General features: G+C 35.4%; 4 protein-coding genes across 5 annotated transcripts in view; 2 read left to right on the forward strand and 2 right to left on the reverse strand.

Moving 5' to 3' along the window:
- LOC108970293 (vacuolar protein sorting-associated protein 13D) overlaps positions 1 to 8,125 on the reverse strand; it is a 36,925-nt gene extending 28,800 nt beyond the window's left edge. The window contains exons 1-8 of the mRNA XM_018935597.1: positions 7,891 to 8,125; positions 6,607 to 7,397; positions 5,424 to 6,542; positions 2,443 to 3,425; positions 2,237 to 2,376; positions 1,447 to 1,581; positions 772 to 1,387; positions 594 to 710 (exon numbers count right to left, since the gene is read on the reverse strand). Coding sequence (XP_018791142.1) covers positions 594 to 710; positions 772 to 1,387; positions 1,447 to 1,581; positions 2,237 to 2,376; positions 2,443 to 3,425; positions 5,424 to 6,542; positions 6,607 to 7,397; positions 7,891 to 7,987 — 3,998 coding nt within the window. The 5' untranslated portion in view covers positions 7,988 to 8,125. The remainder of the gene's footprint in view (positions 1 to 593; positions 711 to 771; positions 1,388 to 1,446; positions 1,582 to 2,236; positions 2,377 to 2,442; positions 3,426 to 5,423; positions 6,543 to 6,606; positions 7,398 to 7,890) is intronic.
- LOC108970286 overlaps positions 1 to 11,102 on the forward strand; it is a 64,834-nt gene extending 53,732 nt beyond the window's left edge. The window contains exon 3 of the mRNA XM_018935586.1: positions 10,527 to 11,102. Within this exon, the coding sequence (XP_018791131.1) occupies positions 10,527 to 11,102 (576 nt within the window). The remainder of the gene's footprint in view (positions 1 to 10,526) is intronic.
- Positions 11,103 to 11,772: 670 nt separating this feature from the next.
- On the reverse strand, positions 11,773 to 14,844 carry LOC108970294 (armadillo repeat-containing protein 8-like). 2 transcript variants are annotated; one of them, XM_018935598.1, is made up of 8 exons: positions 14,514 to 14,844; positions 13,994 to 14,218; positions 13,696 to 13,927; positions 13,228 to 13,465; positions 12,952 to 13,167; positions 12,808 to 12,879; positions 12,196 to 12,750; positions 11,773 to 12,135 (listed from the first exon to the last, which is right to left on the reverse strand). In XM_018935598.1, exons 1-8 carry the CDS (start codon positions 14,740 to 14,742, stop codon positions 11,893 to 11,895), a joined length of 2,010 nt encoding a protein of 669 aa, XP_018791143.1. In that variant the 5' UTR covers positions 14,743 to 14,844; the 3' UTR covers positions 11,773 to 11,892. The 2 variants fall into 2 exon arrangements, with proteins under 2 accessions (XP_018791143.1, XP_018791144.1); XM_018935599.1 differs by having other exon boundaries at positions 13,994 to 14,203; positions 14,514 to 14,842.
- Positions 14,845 to 19,081: 4,237 nt separating this feature from the next.
- Positions 19,082 to 23,672, forward strand: part of LOC108970299 (4-aminobutyrate aminotransferase, mitochondrial) — a 63,759-nt gene continuing 59,168 nt past the window's right edge. The window contains exons 1-2 of the mRNA XM_018935614.1: positions 19,082 to 19,393; positions 19,594 to 19,712. Of these exons, the coding sequence (XP_018791159.1) occupies positions 19,342 to 19,393; positions 19,594 to 19,712 (171 nt within the window). The 5' untranslated portion in view covers positions 19,082 to 19,341. The remainder of the gene's footprint in view (positions 19,394 to 19,593; positions 19,713 to 23,672) is intronic.

Consider the following 23,672-nt stretch of genomic DNA (forward strand, 5'->3'; position numbering starts at 1 on the left):
AGTAACTAACATATTGCCCGATATTTCCGGTAAAAAGTTAGCCGGTAGTTAGAATAATCTTTCTTTAGGTATATGTATGTGGACTTAGGAAATTATTGATCCGATTCAGCTCAATTTTGACACGGAGCGTATTATCACATAAGAATTCCCTCTGGGTTTCTACATATTTCCTACAGATTGGCCGACATTTGCGATAAAAAATTCGCAATACTGACTAAGACTATATATTCGGTACCAGGAGGCTCGAAAAGTTTGAAATTATTTTTGGTCACAATCTGGGATATCTCAAAGGCAGTATTTGTGCAAGGTGGAAAGTGAAAGAATAAGTGGAATTAAAAATTGGAAAGTAGGCGTGATTATAGTCCACTATTTTCCAATTAATATTTTCTTTCCAAAATTTTTTTATGATCGGTCAGTTTGTACAGAAGCTATAGTATACTATAAAAAGACTAAATATAAATACAATAAAACAAAAAAGTATTAAATCTAAAACGTCGCTAAAAACCATTTAGTAACAAATTTCAACGGCTTTATAAGTGCCAATTGTATCGATTGATTTTTCAAGTAAGCCATATTTGAAATCCAAAACTTACGATATTTGACCAGCTGTACGCAATTTTTCAGTCTCAGTGTCTTTGGTTTTTTGTATGTGCTGCACAAGTTCTTTCGCCATATCGCTGGCTTTATTCCGTATAGATGTGGCGAAATTTCTATAAAACAAGAACAATTATGGAAAATTTTAAAAATTATACACTTAAAAACAGGACTTACTTGAGATAATGTTTGAATTGTGAAATACACATATTAATTTCCTGTATGAAACGCGGACAATGCACATACCACACAGAGGCCATGCGTATTTTCAAATTGGGCATAGAATCCTTCTGGCAATAAATTTGAAAAAACAAAGCATTCAATTGATTATCAGCATAATTATCATTGTACAATTCATTTGTTAGAGTATGGAGTAGATCGTGCTTGTAAAATTCCGCTGTATCATTTGTGAGTGGATCTTTGCCAACGGAGAATATACGCTGATGATTAACACCTTCCGGTGTGATGTCAATGATTTGCACGCCCCCCAGTGAGCCCATTACGCTTATATCTTCGCCAAATGTGGCTTGTATTTTGGCTTCACTCATTGTTAGTGTGCCCACCTTTCGACCCACAGAAAAATCACCTTTATTTATGCTACGTAATACTAATATATTCAATCGATGAAAATCAAAACCGATTTCTGTGCGTAAATTGACCGGAATTGGTTTTTTATTATTGTTCTGCGCATATGTGTCGGCAGCTGAACTATGATGACGGTGGAAAATCGTTTCGTGCGTACTATGTAAGCGTGTTGCGAAACCCAACAATTCAACAATGGTTTCTTGATTGGCTACAGTCAGAATGGAGAGAATTATATTTTCAATAAATATTCATGCAAACAGCACTCACCAATAATATCCAAGTTGTTGAATGCAATATTTGCAATTTGTAGCGAATCGTTTTCATCATTGGCATTAATGAAATTCAGATCCATATTTATCAGCGCCTGCGATTCATCATAATCCATGTCGAAATATTTGCGACCTGTAAATTATTAAATTGATATTAAAATAAATATTTACAATTTACATATATATTTATAAACAAAGTTGCGAATTTTTTAATCAAACAATTTTAAATTAAAAATTCGAAATTAAAATTTTTAATTCCAAATTCAAGATTAAAGATTGATAGAATATCTTTTAATTTTGGAATTTGTGTAACAATAAGATTTTTACATATTTCTAACAGAAAAAATATAATTGAAACTAATGAAATGTAAATAAAAGTGTTAAACTTTTCAAAAAAGGGAAATAATTTAATATTATTTTTTTAATTTTTAATTGTAAACTTGGGATTGTCTTTTATATTTCTTATTCCGATATTTATGATTAATTCATATTACCGTTCCCACGACAGTCGGGTCTACGAAAACCGGAACGGACCCGGATTTTTATCCGGCCAAGGACTGTCAACTCGGCAGAATTCTGCCGTTACAACTACAACAACAACAACAACATTAATTCCTATTAATTTTAAATTAAATTCTGATTTTATTCTTGAATCCGCGATATTTGTAATTAGAAATTTTAAAATTATTTTTAATTGAAACTACGACATTAAAATATCTTCGTTTAAAAGGTCAATTTAATTATCTTTTTAATAGATTATTTGTAACCCTCATTTAGAGTATACTAACCACTTTGAAGCGCACTGATTGCTCTGTTTAAAGTATGTGGACTGGTGCAACGTTCGGTGCTCAGCATAGGGTCTGGTGAAGCGGGTGACATGGGAGAGCAGGGTTTACTTTGTTTCAAACTACCCGAAATGCTATCCATGCTGTTTAAGTGTTGATTTATTATTTAATAAATAAAATTCTAGACTTCAATTAACTTTATTACTCACCCCACGTGGCGATGACTTGCTACAAGCAGCTCGAAATCTGGACCAAATGACTGTATAGCGTCAACTAACAACAAACCATGCACTGACATACTAATGTGTGTGTCTTCTGGACACTTTGTAATCCCGGCTCGCACTCCCACCACTTGCAGCTCGGCAATGCTGCGCTCCAACGATTGCACTTCCAGTGCCATTTGTCCAATGACAAACTGTATAATCATCAGGTTGGTATTTATAAAATTCGGCGATATTTCTGCCTTATGCTCATTCCTAATGTCATTTCGATCAACATTTTCACTCGCGCCACTTTCCTTTTCGTTGTTAGCGTTTTCATTATCATATCTAATTTCATTAACGTCAAATCTATCAGAGATTATGGGATAGACTATCTTAAAAAATTCGTTCAATTTCTGTTCATTAACATGCGCTACAATCTTTGGTAGTGTGCCGTATAGAGTTAACGATGGGTAGTCAGGATCTGTGGTATAGATAACCCGTCGTTCCAACTCTAACGAGATGCTAAATTTCTCTAGTAAATGAAAATTCGATGAGTGCTTTGTGCAAGCGTGATTACGTTCGCGATTTTTACAAACAATTACTTGCAGATCTGTTAGATTTATAAAGTATTTGTCGTAAATTTTCTTATGAAAGGCACTCTCCAAACCGGTATCAGTATTGACAACCGCCACAGAATTCTGTCGTAGCGTAGGCGACTCAATCAAGCTAATTTCCGAGCCTGGTGGTGTTGAGCAAGGCGTCATAAAATCTTCATCTTCACTCTCTTTGCCCAATTTTGAAGTAGTCTCACTGGCAGCAGTGTTGTCACGCGCAACTAGTGGCTCCTTTTTGTGGCATTCATTTTTAAGCATTTGGAAGCGTCCAAAATCGACAACAACCACACCTGTGTTTTTCTCCAAATGATTATCAGCAAATATGATACGCGGCGCAGAAATGTCGATCTCTAGCGACCAGGTTGTACGAAAATCCTAAAGCGATGTAAAACAATTATGCATTATTGTATCTAAGTAGAGATATTTTCTCAAGTTTTTTTTTTGACAGATAACGCGTGAGTGGTGTCAATAGAATAGAATGTTATTTGAGGTAATGCACCGCGAGCTAAGGTCTATTGTGCCCTCTCCTATATCACATGACCTCCCAGAGCCCCAGCAGATTGAATAGTTCTGGGAGTTTGCCGGGCGCTAGTGAGGTGAAGTGATCCCTGCTGATGTAAGCAGAATCCAGTTCCTTAAGCCTTTTTCCACAGATTGCTGAGCAATCCAGGATTAGGTGTGCTGGTGTTTCCTGTTCCAGGTCGCAGAATCGGCAGTTRGCACAGGAGACCATRCCCATGTTGGACAGGTGCTTCCTGAGCTTACAGTGCCCTGTGTAGATTRCGWCGAGGAGGCGGAATTTTTCACGGGGGAGGTGAATTAGTTCTTTAAATGTGGGGAGATTGTATCCTCCTAAAAGCAGCTTGGCGAGGCGCATACTTGCTGCCTGTCGCCAGTGCCGTTCTCTCTCCACTCTCTCCTCCGTACGGAGCAGCTCTTTAAGAGTGTGGGGTCCTACCGCTATGTATGGCTCCGGTCCCACAAAACTTGAAGGAGGAGTTAGTGGAGATTTGCGCGGAAAACATTCGTGCTCTAAAAAGCTTTCTCGGTCAAGAGAGCAAGAAATTTTAGACTTCATAAAAAGCTTTCCATCATATGAGTCGCACTACACTCGCCGTGATACTGCCAGGCGTTATCTACCGAGTGATTTGTCGTTAGCTGAATTGTATCGCCTTTATAAAGATAAATACAACCATTCCGTGTCGCTTTCAAAATTTGCTCAACTCTTTGGTGCACTCGATTTAAAATTTAAAAAACCTAAAGTTGACAATTGCCATAAATGTGATTTGCTTCAATGTAAAATACATGTTGCCAAGTCCGAAGAACTTGAATCTCTAAAAATAGAGCAAACTGAACATCTCAATATAGCACAACAAGCTTATGATGCTAAAAAAACCGATAAGGAAAAATCTCTAAATGATAATAAACTAAAAGTGTTTTGTTTCGATCTTCAACAGTGCCTTCCCACACCTCTGTTGAGAACTTCACTGTCATTCTACAAAAGGCCTTTATGGACCTATAAACTTAGCATACATGATCCTTTCAAGTGCATTAACATAAAAAAGCGAGGAATCAATTCCGTCAAAATAAAAGATTTAAAAAATTGTTATGTCGCACCAATAAAAATTAGCACTAAAAAGAAAAATGATCTTATAGATATGCTGCCGCTAGTGGATGAAATTTATAGAGGCTTCTATATGAACTTATCTTCAGAAGTTATGTTAAACTGTCATCCAGATCTAACCAAAAACGATGAAAGCAACGGTTAAATATAGAACAATCAAATATTTACAAGCTTGACTGAAAAACTTAAACATTTCCTTTTATTTTTTGGATATTTTTTGCGTTTTAAATAAAAATATATGAACTGGTAAATTTAAATCGTTTTTCTAAGAAATACAAAAATTAAACAAACATCCTATCTCCTTTGACTTACTTGTTTCAATTTTAACAGAAGCTCTTATGTCTACTTATTAAGTTTAAAAACTCTAGTCTTTCTTCCGTAATAGAATCTTAAGTCTAATTAAGACATCGTTTCTTAGTTATTTTTTTTATGTTATGTTTTACAAAACATCTTAAGTACAAAACAACAAAAAAAACAATACTTTCAAACAAGCTATTTTTCAAAACTTGCCTAATTTTAATTTAATAATAGTTAAACTTTTTATTGGGCTAAACGTTTTTTTTTAACTGCAGCACATATGATTTTATACAAAATCGTTAATATCTCCAAACACGATTTTTAGACTTAAGATGTTATGACAAAACGACACAGATATTTATAGGAGACGGCCGAAAGTTCTTTCTGGATATTACAAAAAACATGGGAAACTTAATATACTCTGTTCAGGGTATACAAATCTATGTGCTTACCTTATTGCCTATTAAATATTGTTGCCAGTTTTGTAGAAACTTTAAGTGGTTTTGACTGCTTTTAGTAAGCTTGTACTTAAAGTACACATCGTTTACGGGCTTCACAAAGAATGACTTTAAACAATCGAAAGCATGCTTATTATAAACGATATCCAAACTGCGCGATTTTATAACCAATCGCATATCCGACTGTATATCCGGGGGACCTTTTTCATAGCTTAATTGAAACCACGGCTCTGGTGCAGAGTCCACATGCTGTTCTTTGGTGAAGAAGCGTTTGAAATCAACCAACTGGTAACCGGTGCTGGGTGGTAATGGTTTGGTAGGCAGTTCATCGAATTGCGGCTTGACCAAAAATGGAAATTCTGTATTTTTCGTTAATTTATCTTTGAGACAAACTGAACCCAATGATATGCCAATTACATAGGTGCTGAATTTCGGCTTCATTTCAATGAACGAAATCAAATTTTGAAAGTCCATTTCGAAATTAACCGCCGTTCGTTCATAAGCAACATCTTCAGTACTCACAATTAATTGCCCGTCAACTAATATAAAGCTAAAATAACCGAAAACCATATCGCGTTTCGAGAATGGATCATTCTCTATCGTATCTTCTAACGCATTAAATATATCGTCTTCAATGTTTTTATATGCCTCATCTTGTGCTGTCACAACACTGCTCTCTGTGTTGCCATACCAACCCCACCAGTTGGGAAACCAATGGAACAACATGCTTTTGCCGTGATTTATGGAATTTGCTCTTAAATTTACATCATTTGTAAAAATATTTGTGCGGCAAACAGTACGTAGATTATGTAATTCATGTAACTCTCTTGTCTTTTCCATATGCGCTTTAAAATCCCGCTCTTCGGCGGTAATATTATCATTTGGATTTATTAGCAGTCGCTTGTAAATACGCATATAACGCAAGTTTTCTCTTAATTTAGTCCATTTATTTTCATTACTGCGATGTATAAAACCATGACATTTGGCGGCATATTTCCACCAAAGTGTAGCGTTTTCGAAAACTTCGCAAGATGGACGCATCAATTTGTAGGAACGCGTGCGATTAATCTGCCGTAGACCATAAACACAGTCAACTATTTGCTTGTACTGCAGCTAAAAAATATATATTTTTATAAAGTTATATGAAGTATATTTATGAATATATTTTAATACATACGTCACTGACAGAGATTTTTACTTCCTGCACCTGAAATTCGCAATTTAAACGCGGCTTGGATTTTGAGCGAATGGCTTGCTTGCAGCACTCCCGTTTGAAATGTGCATGCGCACTTATTGGTTGCAATATATAATGGTGTTTGCGAGCATCGCACAACTTATTCATGTGTTCCAGTAATTCTTTGGATAGTAATTGTGAACAATGATTGGCCTCTGTCAGACGATCCCAATATAAAGAAAAATCCTTTAGTTCGATAAGTTTGTATGATATGTTTTGATCTGCAGTCGCATTTGAACGCGCTTGCCAATTACTGTCACAGCTCTGTACAGTTAATGAGTTAATTTTAATGCCGGCAGCAAAATATATACCCTTCACAGTTATGGCGTCTTCGTAACGTATGTGTACATCGTTAATTTTCAGCTCCAGGTTCTCAAGAATATTCGTGGCTAGTGTGGTGCCATAATTAAGCCAACTTGTATAAGAATTTGAGTAGTAGCTATCAATTTGGTAACCATTCTCAACGCGCCACTTGGCTTCTTTGGCATCTAGTTCTGCAACTTTAAATTCATACTCGGAATTCTTCTCCTTTTCATCATCCCAATCGTCAAGGTCTTTTGGTCCAAACACCCCATAAATACGCTCAATAATTATACACCATGGCGCAGTGCGAAACTGACGCACTGGTATTTGCAGTTTTATCTTGCCAATGTTCCCCGAGTGCACTTGAACGGGTATTCCGAATGATCGCAGTGCATCTTTTCTGATTGGAACATTCTCTAATTCGACTTCGCCTGAGAAGGTAAAAAATACATTAGTTTGTAAACAAAAACATATACTTATAACTATTGTTATTGTTATCTTATCTATATTCTTCATGCAAACGAATATTAAATTATGTATATATTATACTTACATGTCAATGGAAACAAATACTAGATTTAATTTCAACTAGATAGTTTCAAAAGAGTTCTATTCAATATTTAAATTTTCCCGTTTGCATGCGAAAGTACAAAGGTGTATGTGTAGATTCAATTTGCTTAAAAGTTTTTATTTGTGTAAATCTGTAAACATCGCATTCAACACCCTATAAGGTTTTTATTTTGAGTGCGAAATAAAACAAGGCCCGGAATTGTTAAATAAATAAGAAACGCAATTTAGTGTACAATTTTGCATTGCAGACAACGTTTTTTTTATATTAAATTCGACTTTTCACCGATTTACATGAACGTTAACTGCTACAAAATTGTCATAAAATGTAATGCACACAAGTTTTCAACAACGCACCTGAAAGCAACGCCACTGACAACTGCTGTGGATTAAAATCTTCCAAATATTTGCCAAGGTATGTATTTAAAACCCACGATATTAATTCGTTCAACATAGTTTGTATTTATCGCACTATTATCAGAAATTCAGGTAAGCAAAACCTTTTGTTTACCAGAAATCACGATTTCATAATGGAAATGACAGTAATGACCAAGAATTAGGAATGAGAAAATAAATTGTATAAAAGTCGAGCTATAAATAAGAATCCCGAAAAAGAAATATTGGAAATAAAATCGAATCAGAACAATTTGTTCGGTATAAAATGAGTATCACCACGTAGATTAATATTGTTGGCGACATTTTCGATTAAAAACTTTTTCAGCTTAATTTTGCTCTTTATGAAAATATACCAAAAAGATATGCTTGCTAGAACTGTAATTGTCTTTTCTATATTCCAGTTAAAAGCTATTTCTGTATAATAGTTATATGGTTTTGAGTTAATTTTAAAATTTAACTATGTAAAATAACGACATATACATAAATACTGCTTATCTCTACAAATATCGTTGTATGTCTTATATTTTAGTCGATGGAGCAGATGTGCTGCTTTTTGTACATCTCAAAGTGTTTTGATTTCTCCTAAGTGTTAACCTTTGCTTTGAATTGTTTTGTTTTCTATGTGTTGGACGCTTTTGAAAACCATTTTTATAGCCTGAACACGGTATATTAAAATTGCCGCGAAGTTTATAAGACCCAGAAGAAAACACGCTTTTAAAATAGTCAGCGGCAACTATATCTATCCGTACATACCCATTTTAACCCCAAAATCCGAGGATGCTATTCTAAAATTTACCATATATCTTTATATAATATATAAAAGTACGTGTCACGTTGTTTCGCGATGGACTCCTAAACTACTGAACCTGAATGGACGCTCTAAAACGAACAGCTCTATTAACTAGAAAGAAAAGCCAAACATTGGGAAAGCAGTTTCCAATTTGGTATTTTTTGCAATGACATTTATTTGTATGAACATATTCAAAATTAAACTTCAAGTACAATCCCTTGGATTCTTACTATATACCTGTATTTTCATCGTATTGAATAGTTTATTATATGAATAATGGTGTAAAACGTATACCACTGCAACGCGTGGCTGGATCCCCTGTATATATATATATATATACCTACATATACATTGTACATACAGCACAATTATCTGACTTGATTAGTCCGTTTGTCTGTAAATTCGTGAACCAATCCCTCAGTTTTTGAGATATCATACCATAAAAACAAAACGATACATGTCCTTATATGAAAAAACTATTTAATTTGAAAAAATATCTTTTCGAATGTTACTTGTGTCAACACTATAATCTCCGAATAAATTTTTCAGATTGGACCAGTATAGCATATAATTGCCATTCAAACTCTCCGATTAAAATCAAGTTCAATTCAAACGACAGCCGGTTCTACGTACCGGAATTGACTCGGATTTCATCCGACCAAAGGCTTTTTTTTTCAGCGATCTAACCCCGTTTGGATCGGTGAGTGTTAATTTGTGTGCGTCGTTATTGGAGCAATGCCTTGCAGCGGGGTTGCTCCGTATCCTCCTGACATGTGCTGGCATTGTGTCCAACCCGAGCCCGGAGGAATTTTTCTGCTGCGTTTGCCCTAAAATTTCCATCCAAACACCATTTCGGTCAGGTGCAATACATGCAATTTTAAGACCTGCTCAGGCCTTAAGACTCATAGGGAGTGGAACACGCGTTACGTGGCTCCATGTTGCCTAGGCAATACTGCGACGCTAGCCTCTACGGCTGTGCAATCTGCACACAGTTCGCGCGCTACGTCGCCACTCACCTCGAGTGGCCAATAGAGGATCTCCACGGTCCCCAGGAACTTAAACAGGCAACATAGGCAACATAGCTCCCACTCTGACTTGCCCACCCCTAACCTTCATCCCGCTCCAATCCTCGCGCGAGAACCAATCAGCAACTCTTGGTTCCTCGCACAGTCTGTTCGTGTGTCAGACCGTCATACGTCAGAAAGTTACGTCAGTCAAGTTACCCCATGCTGCAGAAGTCTGCCCCCGCAACACACACCAGTGGCGTCGCCAATCAACACCCTAGTGAGACAACCGTCCTTACGGGTTCTGCAGCTGCAACAAATACCACCCTCACGTCACTTCCTCACTCCCAGGACCGTCCACGGACACTCGAGATAAACCCGGCTGCTTCAATTTAACTACAAAGGACTCCAGAGCAAGATCGCGGAGATAGTTACACTCATGAATCGGTTGCGCGTATCGATAGCTGTGGTCCAAGAAACCAAGCTGAACAACCGCCCAGATCTTCTGAGTTGTGCCTGTTTCAACGTAATACGTACAGAATACCAGTGAGATTGTGGTGGTGGCCTGGTCTCCATATGGCACAACACCATGCAGTATCGTCTAATCAATGAAGACATCGACCGCAGAAATACTACCCTTGACAACAGATACAACAGATTCTGCACAATGAATGACGAAGCCCCCACCAGAGTTATGGGCACCTGTAGTAACTTGCCCGATATTACCATTGCTAGTGGTGGTCTGATAAATAGCATAACCTGGCGACTTAAGCTAACTCTCGTATAAGACTATCTGCCCCGAGAAACCTGGCGGTTTCGTTTATGTGGACAACCGTACCTTCGTTAACTTTAACAAAGCTAACATGGTCGGCTTTCCAGAATTTACTGAGAGCATCTTTAACGCTTTACCCATTCCTACGGACGTATGCGTTGGCGAACGTCAATTGCGCAAGGTGATCGCAGCAGCTACTGCTCGCTTAATCCCAGCTGGACGAATAGCGGAAATCCGCCCCAACTTCCTAGCCGTTTTAGCTAACGAGCGTGACACCTTACACCATGCCGATCCCTGGGATACCCGAATAAGGGATCTCAATTTGGAGATTGTGCGTATGGTAAACCATCATAAGCGGACGAAAAGGATAGAACACCTGAAGTCCTGTAACCTCTCCACCGGTGTGAGTAAACTTTGGGCTACTGTCAAAGCTTTGTCTAACCCGAAGAGACACGACGACCGAGTTGAAGTTCAATTCAATKGTCATGCCTCTTCGGACCCGAAGAAGTGCGCGAGCTATTTTAGCCGACAGTTTACACTGTATACTTCGGTAGACAAAACCAAACGATGCGTTGACCGACGGCTGCGCAAAATGCCAAACGACTGATGCCACTTGTTTTCACCGATGACGAGGTTCAGGGTGTCATCACCATGCTGATGCTAAAGCATCCAGGCTCGACGGGAGTAAGATATCTCATCAAGGTCCTCAACTTGTCGCTGACCACTCTTCAAATACCCGATGTGTGGAAAGTCGGAAGAGTGGTCCCACTACTGAAACCTGGGAAATCCGCCAACAAAGGGGAATCTTATCGACCGATAACTCCTGAAGACACTTGAGGCCTTGCTACTCCCGACCCGAGTCTCATCGACCGATAACTCTCCTCTTCCCAGTAGTGAAGACACTTGAGGCCTTACTACTCCCGACCCGAGCGGTCGTCAGTCATCCTGTTTAACTTCTAAATCTCGAAACTCCCGCAACCACTAGAGGGTTTTCCATAACCTCGTACGCAGATGACTGCACGACATTGACGTCGGGCAATGGAATCGATGGCATGTGTACGAAGGTAAACTACTACCTCACCGACCTTTCTCGTCAAGATTTTATGTGTACCCTTCGATAGTGTATACTCCTTCTCTCCCCATACGACCGCGAATATAAAATAATAATTTTGACTTCCGGTTTAGGTTTATTTGACATGATTGCAGAAAAGTATTAAATACCATATTGTAATTTTTTCATACTTTTACGATTTTAATTATCAAAACAACTTACGTTCAAAATGCTACAGTATATGTATTTCAACAAGAAAAACTGTTTGAAAACATAAAACTATTGTAATAATAGTAGTATTAATCATATGTACATTATATTATGTATATAAATATATTTTTAATAATTACTGTAAAATCTCCGGGTAGAAATGTTTACATTGTATAACAATTTGCTTTAAAGTTCGGCTTATATAGTCTTCACATTGTGCTTTGTTCCGAATAGTTTTCTTATTTAATTCATTAACATTCTTAATAATATTCGATTCACTTAGTCGAGAATACTTTTCCATTGACCATGAATCCTTCCGGTGAACGAGATTATAGATAGCAAAAAGTGTGCCCGCTTGAAGTTTTCTATCATGGTGGAACTAAAAGAGATATGTATTTAACAATATTAACTCTTTTATGAATTTATGGAATTAATGTACCAGAAATACAGCCAAGTGAGCCATGATTTTATTATTCATTATAATGTAATCACCATTCTCATCTTCAGCAGAAATATTGCCAATAATACAGAACGCTTGTTCTTTAACTTCCGACGAATGATCGGATTCTAGTAACTTATTAATAGCTTCGAGCACCTCACTTGAATACGCTCTCATTATTATTTCAACATGATGAGTTTTACTCAGTAAATTTCGTAACAGCCCTAATGTTTTCATCACAATCCTGGTATCGCTATCATTCACCAGTTCCAGTATACGCTTGGTACCAAGCATATTGATAATATCAGTTTTCACATACATTTCGGACTGAAATGACATATTCATTAAAGCCCATATGCTATTTAATCTTAGGGAGGGATCTGCGTGCATAGTATATTGGCACAATCTCTCAATAATGCCGGCATTAATTATTGGTTCCTTGGATGGCGAAAATTCCAAAAGTAGATTACAAATGGTTGAAGTAACAGCAACCAAGAATTCAATAGAAGTTTCTGTTGTAAATATACCCATTAGAGGTTCCCAAATTGTATAGTCCTGTAAATATTTACTTTTTACATTTATAATGTTGATATACGAAATAGAGTTATCTACTTGAAACGTGGTGCGTAACTGTTGCACAGATCTGGACAGCGAGTGCAGACATCTAATTGCAGACAATTTTACCTTTTACAAAAAGGAATACAAAATATAGAAAAACTGATTATAAACTATAAACCGGAAAAATATGCAACACACCCGTGAGTTAGAATCTTTTAAGCCATTTAATATAGCATTTATCAGACCGTAGGTGTCCATTAAACGCTTTCTTATCGCTTCATCATTCGCACCTAAAGACGCAAAACAACAGAGCGCCGCTTGTTTAACTCCAGGGTCTTGACTTTGCAATAAATCGGATAGTGACTTCAGCAAATGATTCGTAATAGCTGCGGTGCGTTGCAGTTCCGAATCAATCTAAAAAAAGGTATATAATGTTTATTCGATATATATGCATCTAATTAATTTTGCACGCACCTCTATAAGATAGGCTAGTGTTTCAGAAGCAGACGCTATAATTGAATGATCAAAACTTTCGGCACATAAACGTGCTAAGGTGGGAAGTGCTTTTTGCGATATTCTATTATCCGTAGAGGGCAGAGTACCCGACCTGTAAATATAGGTTAAGCATCTGGCCGCGATTAACTGTATTTCAGCAGGAAACAGTCTCGACGTTAGAGAATTGAGTATGTCTGGCAGAGATCTGCCTTGAAAACTGTCATATAGAAGAATATTACACAATGTCAAAAGTTTTAATATTAGAGCCATTTGAAAGTGATTATGATCAGTGAAAGAGAGAGAAGGGGGAGTTGGGGGATATTACTTCCCTACAGTTCTCAGAGTACCGGGCCTCTGTAAAAATGTTTTGCAATTCTTTTTTTTTCAGCAATTCTCTACAAACATCCCCCTCAGTTTTCTCTCTACGGCACTAATTATGATAATAACCTTATAACACAAATATTGTCTGCGACCGATCGATTTGAATAGCACATGCAGGATAAACAACGCAGCGCCGGTATTTGTATATCTTCGTTGTCATAGCAAATCATACGAGATAATATTTGCAATGTGCCCGCATGCAGAAGTCGCAGTTGATCCTCATTTGTCTGACACACCGACACAAGTATGCTGGTTATGCATATTTGTGTTTTTAATGAGCTCCCCGCAGAAGCAAGACCTAAAAGTAAATTTATCAATAGAAATATACATATAACTAGTATATATATTTAAGGATTGCACTTACGCAAAAAATGTTTTAAAACATCCGTGTTGGCAAGAAAGTTTTCCTTGGGAGCGCATGTATGCCCAAATATTGACCGTAATGTGCTGAGACACGTTTCAACGCATTTTTTACTATTATCCTTTGACATAATTTCTTTTAACAAATATGGTACGATATTATATTGTTTAACCAGACACTCAACTTGTTCCTCCGATCCTTTCGCCAAAGAACCTGCAAAAAAAGAACCTGAATTTGATTATATAGTTTTTATGCATCTTATGCTATAAATGTCCAGCAAATTTTCATAAATACGTACATTTCATTAACAAATTGTGCGTAAACAAGCATTTTAATTTCCTAGATTTTGAGAAATTAAGAATTTTGGTAAAGATATATAGTATATCTTTTTAATAATATCCAAATTAACAGTTGCGGCTTAAAATCTATAGTTTGCCAAATTACTAAACACGTCCTTACAAATAAACGCACACAAAAATTTACCGCATTTTCACAAATTAATTTGGAAACAGTTTCACTTTACCTAATATGACCAGTGCATCCATTTTTCGATCTGGGCTTTGAACTTGGTCGATGCAAGTGTTGAGTATGATAGGCACCAAATCATGCGAGATGAGTGCACCTTTCTGTTTGTTACTACCAATAACTGCATCTTTAATTTTTATCAATGCCTCTCTGCAGTCAACACCATCACCATTCGAGATAACATATTTAAGTTCTTCCCAATTTGCTTCCTGAGCTAGAGTCCACATTTTATGTATTATTTAACAAAAAAAAGCTATCCCAAATACCATCCCGAAGTATATGATATAAATCCAATTAACATGTCAATGCTGCTTCTTCCATAAAATTAGTTCAAAATAGACAAGTAATTTTTTGTAAATACTTGCTATGCTCACTGTCAGTTGTTTTAGCAGTATGCAATAAGCGCAATTTGCCATAATCTAGCTATGCTAATCAGAACCAAACCTTGTGGGAGTTTTCATTCTAATTATCTGTAGTTTTGTAGCCTAGAATGTAGAATAATCAGAAAATGGTTTTTGCTTGCAGCCAATTTGTTTAGAATAAAGGTTGAATAAGGTCAATTCAATTCGGTACATTAGGCTGTCTTGTACAATATTTTAAATGGCTTATATTTTGTACGAGTGTAATATATAATATAATGTAATGTGTAACGGTAAAACCTGTCCTGTACTGACGCTTAGTATATTGACTGACGGTTTTTTTTTTTTTTGATAAGTTTCAATATGCAACTGCTCTGAGAAATAGCATACTGCACTATTATTGATAATTTCTCATTTGAAACGTTTGAAAATCGAAAGTTGTGCAGAAATATTATTGATTTTAGTGTGGAGTTTTAATTGTAGAATTAACTAATCAAAAATGAGAAGAGGAATACGGTCTACTACAGAAAAATTAACTCTTTGGAGACTGGAATAATCCTTCTCAAATCGTGAAAACATAGGAATGTTCGAAAAAATGGTATATTATGCTAACACATAAGTCAATTCGGATTATAAGAAAAAAACAAAAAATAAAATCCGGAATTCTCTTAACGTAAATCCACTTCCAAAGTTGATAGAATAATTGTAAGAAAGTGCAAAGTTGATTCATTTTAGCCTCCTGCGCCATTATGGAAGAACTTAATGAAGCATTTGGCTTAAACATATCCATCGGGTTTGTCAGAAGACGCCTCAATGACACTCACCTCTACGACAAAAAAACACTTCTAAAAACAAAAATATAAATGTGCGGATTGCTTTCGCTAAGACTTGTGGTGATGGAAATTTTTGGAAAAGAGAATAATGATGCGGTGAAACAAAAGTAAATCGAATTGGACCGATGGTAAGACGTTTCTTCATGGTAAAGTATGATGGAGGTAATGTCATAGTATGGGATGCATTTTCATGGTATAGAGTGGGATAATCTTGAATAATCGGGGACATCTATAAAATTTTTAACAAGGTAATGAGTGATACAGTAATTTCTTTTACATTATTTCATACAAAAGTTTCCTTTTTTACAGAATTCCGGAAGTATGTTTTTTCTGTGTGCAACTGAAATCGGCGAAGGTTGAGCAAAAAAATTTTCAAAGAGAAATAAGTTTATTTAATTTAGTATTTTTTATCATATCTATACCAAGTTTCTTAAAAGAAGTATAAAACATTTTGTCATAAAAATGTCCCAAAAACACGGATTCAAAAATAATTTTATATGTATGCTATTTGTCTGTTCATAAATTTATACACACTTGTATATACATATGTATATGTATATTTTACTGTTCATGTTTTATTTTGAAATCTACAACAATATACATATGTAATATGTATGTACTTATTAGCTAATCATGCTTTCACCAGTCAAGATAAGACAAGAACTACATTGCTTCTCTTGTTAATGAATTTTTTTTTCTTTGTGCACATGTTACTAACGTCTGAGAACCAGTTCTGACGTATGTACATTCATATATTGTAAAATAAATTGTAGAGACAATAAAATTCTTCTTTGCATAAATTCATATGGATGCATGTACACATATTAGGCTAGTACTATGTAAAATACGTTCTCAGACACCTTTATGAAATCTCTCCAAAAAGAGCTCCTTTTAGTTACAGGAAAAATATATATGTACATGGTATATATATACAGTCATGGACAGAGAAATAGCACACTTTGAGAATGTAATAAAAAGATGTGTATTTTCGATAATTAAAATTAAAAAGATTTATTCAATAGTTCTTTAAAAAGAAATGATTAAGTTTTCCATTGCGTGTTTAGGTCTGGACACAGAAATAACACAGTAGCCGGATCTGCGGAAATTAAATAAATTTATTAGAAATCAGATAAGTATTATAGCGCTTAAAACGTTAATATTTTGTTGTGTGCCCACAATTTTTCATAATTTCTTGGCATCGTCTGGTCAAGCTCTCCACTAATATCTCCTCCTTGATTTCGGTACAAGGTTCTGTCGAATTTTTGAATTTTTACTCGGCAATCTGTATCTTAATGCCGTTCCGTAAATTTTTAATCGAGTTTGCATCTCAGTTCTTCACACTTTTAGCTGCATGCTTTGGATCATTGTCATGCATAAAAATCCAATTCACTGGCATCGATTCCAAATCGAATGGTTCTATAGTATTTTTGAGAATGTTTAGATATGCAAATTGGTCCATTCTACCATATATCCTTACCAATGGTTCAATACCATACCAGGAAAACGCTTCCCAGACCATTATGCCGTTAGTTATACGCCTGACAACTGGGACGATGGAGAAATGGTTTTCCATCCAATCCGATACGGTTCACCTTAGTTTCATCACTCCACGTCCTTTTCTAAATTTTCTTTAACGAAATCCAGCCGTGCTCTTACGTCTTTTCCAGGTGTGTTTTTTTCGACTCATTCATCCAAGCAACAGATCATCAGACGTCTTCGCAAATCTACTGGATACGTTAAGCACAAATTTGTTTTTTTATTTCCGCCATAATCTCTCGGGATGATTTAAAAGGATCACCCTTGCTTTTGCTGATGATGGCTGTATTAACAAGTTCCGTTGTTTTACGCCCAGGAACTTTGTGGATTTTTTTATTTTTGAGCAAATTTGGGTCTCTTTTAACAAAAGTGATGGCATATACCATTTTCCTCGAAGAACTCATAATTTCGGCAATTGAGTTGGATTTTTGCCTTTTTTATAAGGATCAAATATTATCATCCTTTTTTCTAGAAGACGATTCATATTTCTACCCATTTTCAAAATATGTTAATTTTTTATAGTTGTTGTTAAAACAGCGTATTTATGGACGATTGCTAATTAATAATGAATATTTGTACAAATAACTAAAAGTGTGCTATTTCATTGTCTAATCAAACTTCGTTACTGTCTGCCTTCTGTAGGCATGATAACGGGATACGCTTACCGAACATGCAAAATGGAGAGCTGTGTTGTCTTGTGCACATGCCGGCCATTGTTATGTCGCTGCCTTCTTACGAATGTTCATGTAGTAGGATTCACAACGTCATTTTCAGTTCACTGTCGTGCTGCTGCGGTCTGTCGTGTAATCGTGCAGCTGTCAAAATAGGTCCGTCCATCAGAACCTGTGTATTTTAATATTTGACAGATGTCGTTTGCAGTCTGTCGCGAGCATTGTATTCCACACATCAGAAAATATTGAAGTTAGCGAGAACGAAAACTGTCGGCCTACAGTCGTGTAGTCGTGCAGCTGTCAAAACTCTGTCATTGTGTTCAGCACATTACTTGACAAGTAATCTAAAAAGGTCGTATGAAAATGTCAGGTCGATCACCGATTCTAAAAACACGATTCGAGAATAAAATAAAATAAAATAAGTGTTGAAAGACGATTACATCAAGTTAAAAACAATCTTATTAAAACGCTCATATGTACAAATATCCGAATCTTCCAATTCAAATATAACTTCTAATAAAATATTTAACCTCGAAAAATATGCATTTCAGCTATGTATATAATTAGTTTGTTTAGTAAATAGTTCGAATCTTCTAACTTCATTGTAGTTCCATAACTGTTTATCAGGATAGTACCTCAGAACTTATTATCTTACTCTTAAACTCATACTAAAAGCTATAGCCAAAGTTTAAATATTTAAATTTGAATTAAAAAGTATCCATAAACTTTCTGCTCTCTAACAGACAAATATACAGACATATGCATATGTACATATGCATATATGTTTGTTAAGAATAAAATTTATAGTTAATATTTATTATGCATATGATAACATTTTTTTGTTTTCTTCTCACTTTCTCATTTGGAGCGCGACATGTGTCGTTCTCAGCACTTCATCCAAAAACTTCCCTGTGGTTTATGTTTGAATGTAGATATGTTTGTATGTATATATGTACATATATGCTTGGATACTCATTTCTAAATTTGTGTATTCTCGTTGTGGTAGTAAATTTACAAATAACAAGCAAGTTGTTCGTTTTGGTGGGAATGCTCGTAGTGTAATGATGGCGGTATCGCCGCTGTCGCATTTTATTGTTATTGAATACATGTCGCCACCCTATGCATATGTGAATGTGTGTATGTATAGTTCAGTATGTGCGTATAGCGTTAACATTTACTCGCGTTCCCCTAATAATAACCACTTTTAGGGAGCGTAAAATTTCCGTAAAACGAAATTGTGCGCACAATCCAGTACTGGCCGACCACGATAACATTCGCCTTGGATGCTGCTCTTTCATAGTACTTTTTAACGTTGATACTTAAGTGAGCAACGGTAGCAACGGTCACACAACACAGTTATTGACACAACAAAATCAGCATTAATTCAATTTTTTTTCGCATTTGAAGTATTCGTTTAATTAATAAATATGAGTTTCCTGAAAGCATCGGCAATGTCAAGGCACTGCATTGTTCTTAGAGGTAAATAATTATGTCGTTAATTCCGACAGGCTAATAAGTGATATAAATATATGAAAAAGTTAGTTTAAATATGTAAATGAAAAAACCTCGAGTAAAAAGTGTTTTGTCAAAATCGATGAAATTCATACATATGTATGTATAATAAAATGATTGCCCTATTTTGCATTCACACCATATTTATTGTATCCTCGTTTACGCAGGATTTGCATATCCTAGAAATTATGCTACCCTGGCGGAACCTGCAGCCCCAGCTGTTAAAACGCAAACAATACCAGGTCCTAAATCATTGGAATTGAAGGGTAAATTGAGCGCTATACAAGTAAGTCTGAAAATGCTTATTATAAATAAATTTGGTACTCCACTTGCCACCTAATAATCATTCAATTTGATGAGTTTTGCTGTATACTCGTACATATGTATGTATGTATGCTCATACATATTCCATGCACACAATATACAAAAATTTGAATATACATACATACTAGTAGATCCGGCCACGCGTTGCTGTGGTTACATTTTATACCAAGTATTATTCATAAAATAAACTATTCAATATAATCAAAATTTTACTTACGAAAAAAGGCGAAAACGTTTTTGTCGGTATAAGAATCCAAAAAATTGTACTTGAGGTTTGATTTTGAATATACAAATAAATTTCATTGGATAATAACACAGGCCAACACTCAATTTGCTTTTTTGAATTTACCAACTGATTCTAGTTAATTTGGATGCGCTGAATTCAAATATGTAATCAGTTTGTCTCTATCAGCTCTAGTTTTCATGATATAGCTTGTTTATACGCTCCACTTAACTTATGTATAACCTGAAAAAAAAATTTCACAAAAAAATTGTTTTTATTAACCAAATTAACTAGAATCAGTTGGTAAATTTTTAATTTCAATTTTTTTTGTCGAAATGTTTTTTTCAGGTCATAAGTTAAGTGGAGGGTATAAAAAAGCTATATCATGAAAACTAGAGCTGATAGAGACAAACTGATTACAGATTTAAATTCCGCGCCCAAATTAGCTAGAATCAGTTGATTAATTCAAAGAAGCAAACATTTTTTTTAATTTTGTCGGGCTGTGTAATCTGTCCAGTTAATAGAGTTGTCCTTTTAATAGATTGTACTTAATAGACATCAGCAAATTGTGGGTCCAACCAATGGAGATGTCCGCTTAATAAAGTGTCCATTTAATATAGCTTTAACCTGTATTTTCTATTTATGAATTGTTTTTACTATCCTATCTTTTATGTTAGTGCGAACAGTGTGCTAAACTTTGCTGAAATCGGTTCAGTAGTTTAGTACTGCATTGCGGACATGCAACGTGACATGTAAATTTTATATATTATATAAAGATGTATTTCATTTGTGTGATGACAAAAACAGTGTCTAAGTGCAGTAATTCATTAAGGAGTCACTTTAAATGCAGGTACTCAAGCAAATAGACATTTCGCTTTAATTGATTTTCATTAATTATTTGCGGGGAGAACCTATTATAACTGAAAAAATAGAAAAGTTATCTTTAAGGTATGCTGTTGTTTCTTTTTTGAACGAAAAATAGAAATCATATTTACGAATTGATAATATTAGATAAAAGAAGCGGGCACTGGTCTTTCTGTTCGTTTAATAGATTTCAAATAATGTTAGGACTTACCAATCTACATGCTTAACGGAGATGTTCACTTAAAAGAGCGTTCGTTTAATAAAACTTTCACAATATACATATATTTATGTATATAAAAAAATTAATGATAAAGTAATAGGGTATATTAAATTTGAAGTTTGTAATTCCCAAAAGCAAACGTCGGATAGCTTATAAAAACTGAGTTGTTTTAGCCATGGCATTGTGCATTAATACCCGAATAGGTGGATTAGTTTTTGGGATACCTCTCTGAAATTTTGTAGATTTAATTTTTTTCTCAAAGTATCTGCTTATTTGCCAGAACTGCCGATATCGGATCAATATAGCATAGAGCTGCCATACAAATGAAAAGGAATTTGGTGTGGATTATTGTTCAAGGCAATTTTACAATATTCGACAACATCTTTTAGTTCGGATAACATATAGCCGCCATATAAACTTTTACGTTCTTGTATATGAACTTCATTATTTGTTAAGGGTATTGTAGCTTCGTTATAAAAAAGGTTGACGATTTTTCTTCTTGTTATTAATTTTGTTATGATATATCATGTAGTCATTTAAAGTTTTTCATAATTGGTATAAGAGATAAGATTAAACTATATTCCGGTTTCTCTTCTTTGTGCAAGAGATTTCACACATATCGTGTATGGGTACCATAAGCTTTAAGCTCTATTTCGATACTTTTATTGATGTTTGACTTATTTTTTGTAAATTTTAATATACCAACAACATTTAAAACCTGCTTTTTGTTATTTTAAAAATTTTCAATCTCTTGAGTTCTTCAAATTTCATTCTAAATCGTAAAATATTTATAAGAAGTTTTTCAAATGATTCGCATTTTTCGAGAGCCGAGAAGTGTGAAACCTTTGAAGAGATCTTATTTGAAAAAGAAACCTGTATACCTACATATTGCAACCGTTATTGTTATTATTATTTGCATGAACAACTTATCCTTGTCTGCGTAGGCAATTATGTAAATTTATAGATATTTTTTACATTTAAAAACAACTGTTTTCGAAAACCAAGGAATATAACTGGTTCAGTATAACGTTTATAACCTTTAGTGTTCGTTAGTTAGATAATTAAACCTATCGTTATTTGTCATGTTTCTAAATTATTCATTATTGACAAGGATGGACATCATATTCAGATAGTACAGCAATCATATCTATATCCGCTTTGAAACCCGTCTATATTTTTTCAAATCTGATATACAGTGGACTAATAAAGTTTATATACACCTAGTTCTAATAAATTACGACATGTTTAATTGTTTTAAAATTAATAAACTTTTTTTTATTCATTTCAAATATGTATATTTAACATTAAATATAGGATATAAAAATATTTTTTTACACAAATAAAAAACATTAAAATGGACATAATTTATATCAAAATAGTTTATGTACACTAATGATTATTTATACAAAACAAAAGTATTTACAATAGTTTAAGCGGTTCGACGCATGCTCCCTACTAGATTTCTAGTATTATTTCCAGATATTTTGACCCACTAAGTCTATGATCGGAGGATGGATGTTGATATCATCGGTCTCAACACCCGCGCCGTTAGTTCTGCTTTCTCCAGACTAGACATGGAAGCAAAGCAAATGGGTCTGGCAGCGAACGAGGGCAAGACGAAATATCTCCTGCCACCAAACAAACAGTCGTCCAACTGGCGACTTGGCTCAAACGTCACTGTTGACAGTAATAACTTTAAAGTCGTAGATAATTTAGTCTATCTTGGAACCAGCGTAAACACCACCAACAATGTCAGCCTAGAAATCCAACGCAGGACAACTCTTGCCAACAGGTGCTATTTCGGCCTGAGTAGGCGTTTGAGAAGCAAAGTCCTTTCTCGATGAACAAAAACCAAACTCTATAAGTCACTCATACTTCCCGTTCTGCTATATAGTGCAGAGGCTTGGACGATGTCAACAACGGATGAGTCGACGTTGCGAGTTTTCGAGAAAAAAGTTCTGCATTCGATGGAACGATGAGCTGTACGAGATATATGACGACATTGACATAGTTCAGCGAATTAAAAGACAGCGGCTACGCTGGTTAGGTTATGTTTTCCGAATGGACGAAAACACTCCAGCTCTGAAGGTATTCGACGCTGTACCCGCCGGGAAGAGGAAGACCTCCACTCCGTTGGAAGGACCAGGTGGAGAAGGACCTGGTTACGCTTGGAATATCCAATTGGCGCCACGTAGCGAAAAGAAGAAACGACTGGCTGTTGTTAACTCGGCTATAATCGCGAAAGCGGTGTCTACGCCAAATAAGAAGAAGTAAGAAGTCTATGATTGAGTTTTTTAGCCTTATTTTGGTGAAATTCGATGTTTTCGTATACGGTTTTCCAAAAAGTTCCAGATATTTTGAGTAGGAATGTCTAGTGATTGCGGGACCTATGGAGTTACTTTTATTTCCATAGTAACCCTGCACGTACAAAGTACAATGAGTATTTTGGGTCGGTATCCTTTTGGAAATCGATTTTGATGCTATTAACAGCCGATTTAAGCACACTTAAAATTTAAATTTTTATACTCTCGCAACAAAGTTGCTAAAGAGAGTATTATAGTTTTGTTCACATAACGGTTGTTTGTAAGTCCTAAAACTAAAAGAGTCAGATATAG

The sequence above is a fragment of the Bactrocera latifrons genome, unplaced genomic scaffold (genome assembly GCF_001853355.1).
Source record: "Bactrocera latifrons isolate USDA-ARS-PBARC rearing strain unplaced genomic scaffold, ASM185335v1 scaffold_296, whole genome shotgun sequence".
Lineage (NCBI taxonomy): Eukaryota > Metazoa > Arthropoda > Insecta > Diptera > Tephritidae > Bactrocera > Bactrocera latifrons.

Bases quoted from the DNA above. Each gene is read 5' to 3' on its own strand.
- LOC108970294 (XM_018935598.1), bottom strand. From the start codon at position 14,742: ATGTGGACTCTAGCTCAGGAAGCAAATTGGGAAGAACTTAAATATGTT. The intron at 13,168-13,227 runs GTGCGTGCAAAA...ACCTTTTTTTAG, and splicing joins CACTAGCCTATCTTATAGAG to ATTGATTCGGAACTGCAACG. The intron at 12,880-12,951 runs GTGTGTTGCATA...TTTTTGTAAAAG, and splicing joins TAAAAGATTCTAACTCACGG to GTAAAATTGTCTGCAATTAG.